At 45.1% G+C, this 9,733-nt stretch overlaps 1 protein-coding gene across 3 annotated transcripts in view; it reads right to left on the bottom strand.

Moving 5' to 3' along the window:
* Nucleotides 1–1,162: 1,162 nt before the first annotated feature.
* Nucleotides 1,163–9,733, bottom strand: part of dlg5a (discs, large homolog 5a (Drosophila)) — a 50,818-nt gene continuing 42,247 nt past the window's right edge. For all 3 annotated transcript variants that reach the window (XM_018760951.2, XM_018760952.2, XM_018760953.2), the window contains exons 25-33: nt 7,307–7,490; nt 6,870–7,018; nt 6,067–6,237; nt 5,641–5,837; nt 5,266–5,409; nt 4,550–4,677; nt 4,151–4,260; nt 2,840–2,949; nt 1,163–2,761 (exon numbers count right to left, since the gene is read on the bottom strand). In XM_018760951.2, the coding sequence (XP_018616467.1) occupies nt 2,658–2,761; nt 2,840–2,949; nt 4,151–4,260; nt 4,550–4,677; nt 5,266–5,409; nt 5,641–5,837; nt 6,067–6,237; nt 6,870–7,018; nt 7,307–7,490 (1,297 nt within the window). In that variant the 3' untranslated portion in view covers nt 1,163–2,657. The remainder of the gene's footprint in view (nt 2,762–2,839; nt 2,950–4,150; nt 4,261–4,549; nt 4,678–5,265; nt 5,410–5,640; nt 5,838–6,066; nt 6,238–6,869; nt 7,019–7,306; nt 7,491–9,733) is intronic.

Raw genomic sequence — 9,733 nt, 5'->3', positions numbered from 1 at the left:
AAATCCAGCACAGCTTCTTAACCTCGCCGCTTTGAATGAAATTCGTAACATGACAAAGTTTTACCCTCATCACCAGTGGATATGCATCTCTCTCTCTCTCTCACACTCACACACACACACACACACACACACACACACACACACACACACAGAAAACCATATTCTGGACAAAACAGCTGAACACAATTCCACTGGATTATTTTTTAATTGGTTAAACTGATTGTAACGTTAAGACCTCCCATTACATCTGGAAACAACTTTTAGCAACGGTAGTAGATTACAGTACACATTTACACATAAGCATAACCCTGCAGTCATTGCATAATGAAAAAGACAGTACTGGTCTCCATTAAAGCCTGTTGGTGTGTGTCCACAGTGTTTCTCAAACTTCCCTACAAATGTCTACAGTGGTTTAGGCTCTCCGGGGGAGGGGGGCAGCTTGTGGGGACTGTGAGCATGAGCATACAACAGCGCACAGGAAGTACACTCCAGTGTGTACTGCAGACACTGTCCAGTGCGGTCCAGTCCAAAAAGACCCAGAAGAGGTCGGATGCACCCCCTCCCCCCCAGCACTGTGGACCAGGGTCTCGAGCACATGGACAGCTGTCCTACAATACCATCTTCCCGGGATGCTGTGCAGGTTGAGGTGCGGAACTGAGTCCCGACCTTCCGTCCCACAAAGACCCCCAACCCCCTTACACACACAGTCTCTGCTACTTACAGATGTCAAGAGTGTAAACAAAAGCAGAAAACACTTCTGAACCTTTGCCTTTATGGCTTTTAGGTGACAAGAATGTCTTCCTCCCTCAAAAGGAAAGATCAATATTAAGTTGAGCGCCCTTGTCTGAATGTTTCCTTGTGTTATACCAGAAAAAGAAGTGAAAAACTTGCACAGATCCAGTAAAGTGCTGCTAAACATCTCAGCAGCTTCTCTGGCCTCTGACACCATCTCAGAAATGACCGTTTGTGCATATGCTACTTTTTCAGGTATATTGTATTAATGTGCCCCCACTGCTCACAGCCACCTGATATTTTCTCACCTATTTTGTAAACAAAAAGTAAAATAACGTTTTGTAATTTTTCCCCAAATATTCCACCCCCCTTCACTGTGCAACTGGACTTTAGTGTGTTTAAACATCACCAAACAAATCAGATTGTGTGGTACGGAGAAAAAAAGAGACTTTTATTCTCATATTAATTTCTTAACATTTGATACAAATCATAGCTTCAATAAAGAAAATCCCAATCTCAACAGTACCTGTCTGTTTTATGTATATCCTTTGTGTTATTCCAACCAGGCCTAGAGAAGAAGAAGAAAAAAAAAAAAAAAGTGTTGTCCCTAAAACATTTAAAAAAATTCAGCAAAACAGTTTGACTGTAAAATTTCTAATTATAGACTAATTGTTAACCCAAGAGTCAAACTTTAGGACCAGTTTTCATAACTGTGCAAGAAAACATCCCTTTTTCAAATATGGAGCAATCTAATTTCTTCAATTAAGGTAAATAAGAAAAGGCAACTGCATGCCAAGCAAATAATGAAATGGTAGGAACAGTTGTGATATACTTAAAAGTTACACTTGCTTGTACAGTACAACTATAGTACCTAGAACATGATACAGAAGTATTGATATCTAAATGCAGCTGTGAGGGGTTCACAGGTTTACAAGTGCAAAACGAAAGCGGAACAAAGGGAGGAGGAGGAGGAGTTTGGCACGACGTACAGAGAAGGGGGAGGACATTGCATTGACAACCAACTGAAACACGGTACACTTACTGTGCCTCGTACTTGAATTACAAAACCCACTTAAATAATAAAAACGTCAACAACACTAGTATAGATTAAACAAGGTGGGAGGGGGAAAATAATCATGCAAAATTGCACCAGGATGTCTGTCGTCTTTTTTAAATAGATACATTAAAAGTGACAAACAAAAGCAGGGAAAAATAAAAACATGCTAATCTCTGCTAAGAGCCAACTATCCACTGCTACTCAACTAGGTTCATTACCTAGTGATTTATTAGACATTAAGATCTTAGAGAGCGGGAGGAGGAAGAGAGAAAAAAAAATGGATTTAAGGTTTTGTGATGCGTGTGTGCGTGCGTGCGTGCGTCTCTCCTTCACAGGGGACACAGTGTTTCCGTTACTTGGAAAGGTGATGTAGCCCCATGATAACCCTGTTTGTCAGACCATCTGTGGATTTTTTCGCAAGGCACTTCCATGTGGCCATTAAAGTCTTCGCTTGCAAGCATCATCTCCATCCAACCATGAAGGCTGACGGGGAGGGGGGGGGGGGGGTTTGTCAACTAAGGTAAGTACACATTCAAGTAAGCGTTACATAAAAATACTTCTTTTGTAAACGAGTGTGGTTAAAACGCAGCATCACTAATAGTCTGATGTCCTTAAGACAAAACAAAAAAAAAACAAAAAAACAAAAAAAAAAAAATCAGTGCTATATGAATCTTACTCCTGTAGACAAGTGTGACTTTGAAGCTGTGTTACACGTTATATTGACCGCAGTAATAAAATGCTGACAAACGTGAAGAAAATTGCTATTTAAATGTATTGTTCAGTGTATTGTACCCCTTCATGTAGTTAAGGTTTTAGTGTTTTCCTATAAAGATGCAACACCGCACGCTGCCGTGGCTCCGCTCTCCATCTAGGCCGATCCGTCGGGGATCCACAGCACTTTGCTCTGCTCCTGATCGACGATGGTCACGATCTGAGTGCAGATGTAGGACAGACTGCCCCCCTGGACGATACCTGCAAAGAGGAGGAGCAGCGTCGGCACTCGGTACGCAGGAGAGCGCAGGACGTGTTCCAAAGGAACGCCATTCAAACCTGTGAAGAACTTGCTGTACTCCTGTTCCATCTTCTGCGCAACCTCAAACTGCTCCTTGGAATGTTTTTGAGAAACTTTGTCCCGAAGAAATACTGGATCTTTCTGCTCCCTTTGGAAAGAAAGCACTACTTTTAAAAGCAGGACATGTTCTGTCACTGTTACACACATTAAGAGCCATTTCACATCATGTCTTTTGTCACCACTGCATCTCACACACACACACACACACACACACACACACACACACACACACACACACACCCCCCCCAATAGCATCCAAAGGTCCAATGGAAGATCACAACCAAACACAGGACCCTAAAGGGGACTGGCTGAATCAAGCTGCCTTAGGGGACATAAGTTTAGAGGAGCGTGACTGAGACCTCTGGAGATGCCCATATGGGGGACGGCCTGGCGGAAAGTCAAGACTCCCACCAACCGGCCATGAGCCACCCCCGCCCCCCACCACACACGTGTCTTCAACCGGTCTGGCTGTCATCACCCATCCACAGAGACAGGCCTTTCACATGACATTTCATTAAGTGTCCAAGGAAAAGCAGCAAATTCTCCTTTCCTTTCTCATTTATACCATGTTTTACTGGTGTTTTTGTATGGCACTGAGGGTTAATATCAGGAGCCTTCAGTCCCGCACACAGTGCTGCACTGGGAGGCTGCTGATGAACACACGACAACCGTGAGAATCCATAGTATAAAATAATCCATAGTATATCAAAGTATAAATTCCACAATTCACAAGAAAAAAAATACAATAAAACCACATCATTTTTGTTAGATTAAGAACATTTAAAACCATCTTGTAATGATGCTTTTATGGTTTAAGCACTTAAGTTCACAATATTTCTATGGACATTTTAGCGCTATTGTGAACCACACACTGAACCCTAGACAGGCAAAATTATCATCAGTATTTTCAATCTGATGCTTCTCACCAAAGAGCACAATGTGAACTTTGTATACTGAAGTTACTCTATTTACCCATTCATACAGCAAGCTAATTGTGGTACCACAGCAGGAGTGGGTTTCGAACCCACACTCCAAGGCTGCAGCCGTAACCACTACGTTCACAGGATCCATCCAACTTTAAAAGTAGCTCAAGCACAAACAGTGAACCTAGAACATGCAGGCACACGTGTACAAGTGTGACCCTTCGCAGCACAGTAAAACAGGAGGAATACCCTACATGGTGCAGCGTGGGCAATCACACAAGGAGGTGGTCAGACTCAAGTCTCAGTTAAGACCCACAAGACATTTCACTAAAATAAGTGTCTCCGGAGAAAGACGCGTCTACTTACTTTATCTGCTTTGCATTTTTGTACCGAATGAAAATGACGATTGGGTAAATGTGAACGCTGTGAAGCCTTTCAATGGCGTGAGGTGCAATGTCAAGCAAACAGTGACAATCCTATGAAAAGAATGACAACAATTCCATCGTTTGTGTGAGCAATGAATGACAGCAAACAGGAAAAGGCTTCATCTGACACTCAATTGCAAAATGAGCCTGAAATCTCATGTTCTGCAGGAAGAACATTCTTATCTTTAAAGAATAAAGGTTAAATTGCTCAGTAAGTGTCTATTTAACAGAAAACTACTTGTTTTAGTTTCTCCACCATGTTACTGCAGTTTCCTTTCCAGGCACAAATACTGAACTACACAAAGTATGACATGAGCAGTTTTAGCAATCCAGAAGGTACCTTTTCTGTAATTTCCTTAATGGACGCGACCGTGGTCACATCGAAATGACCGCTCCTCCTCTTGTAGTCGATGAACAGACAATCCTTCACCCCCCGTTCTATTGCCTGCTGGGACGCCTTCATCACCTCTGCAAGCGACACCAAGGACAGAGGGGAAAAAAAGCACCACTTTTACACGGCGCTCGGAGCCCCTTCTCCGGGTACCAGCTGTGTGCATCGTGTCTCTAACAGGAGTTTCACAAATACATTGCCAGTCAAAAGTTTGAGTACGCCACTTGATGGAAACTACGTTTTGTTTGATACATTCAGTTAATAAATTGCATCAGGAGTTCATCTGCCAAGTCCTCCCATCCTTTGTGCAGCAGCTCCCAGAGACGGAGGACCTTTGCGCACATCTTTGTTTCCATTCTCCCCCCCCCCCCCCCACTTTGGTCCATACAGATGTTGCCCAGTGTAGTCAGACTGAGATTATACTACGTTTTGCTGTGTATACATGTGTGCACTGACTTGCACACCACAACTTTTGACACCACTTAATAGAACGAAAGTCTATGACATTGTTATAATAAACATTCTTCATGCTTATATCACGTGGCCGTTTCAGCCTGAAACTACAAGCTGCACACGGAAAGCTGCAAAAGCCATATACTAATGGGCCTTTAAAATCTGCTGAATTATGTATTTATGCTAATATGAGAAGGGAGAAAAAGGCTGACCGAGTACACATCTGCAAAATTTCCCTGGAGACTCCTTGACCAACATGTCCTTGACGGCATCCACGAGAGGCCCGAGGATGAGGACAGGCCTGGGAGACGCGCTCTCCACCTTCTGGACACGCTGGTATGCCAGGCTCACACAGTCTGTCAATACAGAGCAGAGCCTTGATGGAGAGCTCACTGCGCGCGCGCACGCACACACGCACACAAAATCTACAACGATGAGAGCGTCCACATACCAGCAAAAACCCCACGGTATTGTCAGTACTATGCGAGTCAACACTCAGTTACAGTTTGAATGTGGAAGCACAAACTGCTGGGGGAATTTAAGGCACCACGACTCATTATAAAAGCCTTTAATTGAGAAATTCTCACCTTCCATGAATGGGATTGAATCGGTGCTGATGGCATCCAGCGCCAATAAATCCTTGCCGTCCTTTGACCCACTTCGTTTGTGTTTGTTTTTTCTCCGGAAAAAGGACCTTCGGGCGGCGGCCGACAGCGTCTTACTAGAGCCATTTTCATCTTTCATCTCTGACATGCTGTACCTCCGGTAAAACTCCTGATCCATCCTTTTGGGGCAGCAAAAATTGAGAAACCACCATGCAATGGCCCTTAAACAGGCAGTGCGCCTTCACACCGCAGAGACAGAAATTACTCTAAGCACGCACACACACAGAAACTGTAGACAGAAACACAGAAAATACATTGCGTTCATACGGTGTAATACCTACATTTACAGCAAACACAAGAATGCTCACAAATTAAAACTCATTACTAAGTTCTCTAAACATTACTTACATGTATTTACTGGGAACCTGTCCCCTTTCCAGCCTTTGAGCATTCTCGTCCAGCTGCCAGGCCACCCAGTAGCCAAAATTGCCTTTTGGTAGAGTGTCTTCCACAAACAGAATGTCATCTTTCTTAAAGCTCAGGTCGAGCTCCATCTCTGCTACTCTGTCATAAAGAGCTCTGTAAAGAAGGGGGCAATGGGTAAAGTACAGTACAGTGCGGTGAATTTCCAGTGTCATTCGGCTGTCAGTGTGACACACATACACACGTTCACAAACAGCGTCGCCCCCCCCACCATTGCTGCCATAGGTCACATCGCAGAGGATGACTGCAGCTCCTCTGATGGAAATTAATAATCAAATACAACTGTGTGACCTGCTAAAAACCCATCTTGAAATGTTTGAGCAGCTTTTATATAAAACAAACTGCAGCAACAGAACCACACAACTACAGCAGGAAAATATTGCTAACATCCGTGCATACACACCCAGCAGGGACACACACACACACACACACACACACACACACACCTCTCACAAAACCATACACCGGTACATTACATTTAGAGAACAGCATATAGCACGACCCTTCAAACCTACAGTAGCAGTCAAAAGTTTGAGTGCATCTGCTGGGAGATACTTTTTTGCTCTACTGTACCAGCTCCCAGAGGTGAAGGACACTCAGGGGTCAGCATGACTTTGCTTTCTCTCTTTTGTCCAGTTCATCCCATACAGGCTGCCCAAGTGTACCCTGGTGTACTTGCACTATTCACTGATGGTGATGAAGGGTGCACCACCCATAACGTTAGATACCTTATATAGAACGCATCCCCAGGAGTGTCTTTGAGCATCGTGAACTCATTGATGCGGTACTGCACTTTGAGTGTGACCGTTTCCGTCGGCTTCAGCATCTCCAGGTAGGCTTCTTCAGCAGTCTTGTTTTTAAACTGTACCGAATTGTACTGTTTGCAAGAGAGAAGCATTTGAAGACGACTCAAAATGAACACATACAGTTGTGCCATATAAACCCAGGCTATTAAACTTAACACAACAATTTTATTAAAAGGTGAAGTACAACTCCAGTACAACAACATTAGTTCTTCTCTGATTTACATGGGCCTTTGCCCAGAGAAGCAACGCACAGAAAGGATGTGATGTCACGGCTGCAAGAAGCATTTTAAGAGGAGTCACTGCAACCGGTAATGAACGAACACCAAAGCTTCCCAAAGGACCTCCACTCCTGACCTCACCTCCAGAATCATATCTCCAGGCATGAGGCCGTCAGGGCCCCTGGCGATGCTATCGTCCTCCAGCTTCTCCACGAAGATGCCAAGCAGGTTCCCACCGCAGATCTGGATACCCAGCTCCCCCTGCGTCCTCCTCAGGGTGATTGTTCTCGGGTCAGGGACCTTTCTGCAGGTATCAGGATGCACTCTGCCAGGGGGAGGGAGGGAGGGACAGGACAGAGAGCGTGAATCCATTAAATTTTACTAAAGACGAGCACACATTATACAGCGCAAGCCCTGCAAAAAAGTTTTCAGAAAACAAACCATAGTGATACAGGATGTCATTGTAACTTTCAGTGCCCGATTAGTCAGTTCAGGTTCACATTTATTCAGCTAATGCTTCTTTCCAAAGTGCTAAGCTACTTAAGAGTATTTACCCAAAATTACCAACTCATTTATACAGCTAGGTAACGGGTACTGGAGCAACTCAGGCTTGCTCAAAGGTTCTACAGCATGAGGTCGAGTTTGAATATGGATCCACTGAGCGCAAGGCATCGGCTTGAACCACTACACCACCTGCTGCCATGCTGCAGCCTAATTCAGGTTAACATTTTCTTTATTCCCAGAGCTGAAGCAATCTCAAGGTCCTTGACCGAGATACATCATCATGGTAATATCTCCTGATATCGCGCGGAGCCACCACCTGCTCGCTTAATCCGATCCCATCATCACTCCTTCAGAATATTTCCCCGCAACTCTCCTCCATCTCTTCTATCATCAACTCCTCACTCTCCTCTGGCTGTTTCCCAGCTGCCTTCAAAACCGCTCTAATTTCACCTGTAAAAAACAAAAAAAAAAATCCTCCCAGGACCCCAATCTGGTTGAAAATTACAGACCGGTCTCTCCCCTCTCCTTCCTGTCCAAAACCCTTGAGCAGGCAGCCTGTGATCAACTGATTTCCTCACCCGGAACCATCTCCTCGATGGTTATCAGTCTGGTTTCAAAGTTAGCCACTCCATGGAGACGATGCTTCTGGTAGTGTCTGATGCTCTCCAGCTGGCTAGAGCCACCTCCCTCTCCTCGGTCCTTACCCTCCTCAATCTGTCTGCAGCATTCGACACTGTAAATCACCGGACTCTACTCTCCTCTCTTAACCAGCTTGGGATCAAAGGTGCGGCACTAAGACGGTTTGAGTCCTACCTCTCTGACAGATCCTATCAAGTGGTCTGGTGGAGCTCTCGTTCTCCTCCTCTGCCTCTCTCAACTGGTGTTCCGCAGGGCTCGTACTGGGTCCTCCTCTTTTCTCCATCTACACCTCCTCCCTCGGTCCAGTCATAGCCTACCATGGATTCAAATACCACTGCTATGCTGACGATATCCAGCTTTTCCTCTCCTTTCCACCTGGTGCGTCAGACATCTCCGCACGCATTGCTGCCTGCCTGTTGGACATCTCTTCATGGATGTATGATCACCACCTCCAACTCAACCTCTCCAAAACAGATTCTTTACCTCCCAGCTGGCCTGTCCTCCTGTCACAACCTCTCGATCAAAACTGGACAACTCACTCATTTCGCCGAGCTCCTTTGCTAAGAGTCTGGGGAGTAATGATTGATGTGAGTCTGTCATTCTCTCCACATATCAAAGCCACAACCCAGTCCTGCAGATACATCCTGCATAATATTTGGAGGATCCGTCCCTACCTCACTACTGAGTCCACCCAACTACTTGTCCAGGCCATGGTGACTTCCCGTCTGGACTACTGCAACTCTTTTCTGTGTGGCCTTCCTGCTAATGCCATCAAACCTCTGCAGCTTCTACAGAATGCTGCTGCACGAGTTGTGTTTGATTTGCCAAAGCGCTCCCATGTATCTCCTCTACTCATCTCTCTGCACTGGCTTCCTATAGCTGCCCAAATCAAATTCAAAACCCTGGTTACTGTGTACAATTGCATCAGTAGAACTGCTCCCAGCTATTTACAGGACTTGATCAACTGGTACACCCCAGCCAGGCCCCTTCGCTCATCTACTTCTGCTCGCTTGGTGGTCCCGCGCACGAAAGGCAAAGCTCGGAGGTTCTCGATTCTGGGTCCGCTGCGGTGGGATGACCTTCCCCTGTCACTCAGAACTGCGGAACCTCTGTTTTCAAGAAGGGTCTGAAAACCCACCTTTCCCAGATCCACTTCGCCCAAGATCTCTCCAGCTCATCTACGGTGTAACTGTTCAGGCATCGTAACTCCAGAAGCATCCCCAGATACAACCTGTACTCAGCCATTACTCTGGTATTGTATTGCTCTTTTGTGCATCTTATAATATTTCATTTAAAAAAAAGTGGTGTGGGTATCGGGATTTGTCTATCCTGTCTCTTATGCATCTACTTGAACGATGAACCTTGGTGCGCGGATGTACATCACTTTGGACAGAAGTGTCTGCTAAATGAATAAATGTAAATGGT

This window comes from Scleropages formosus, chromosome 24, assembly GCF_900964775.1.
Source record: "Scleropages formosus chromosome 24, fSclFor1.1, whole genome shotgun sequence".
Classification (NCBI taxonomy): Eukaryota; Metazoa; Chordata; class Actinopteri; order Osteoglossiformes; family Osteoglossidae; genus Scleropages; species Scleropages formosus.
This window is presented reverse-complemented; position numbering and strand designations above follow the sequence as displayed.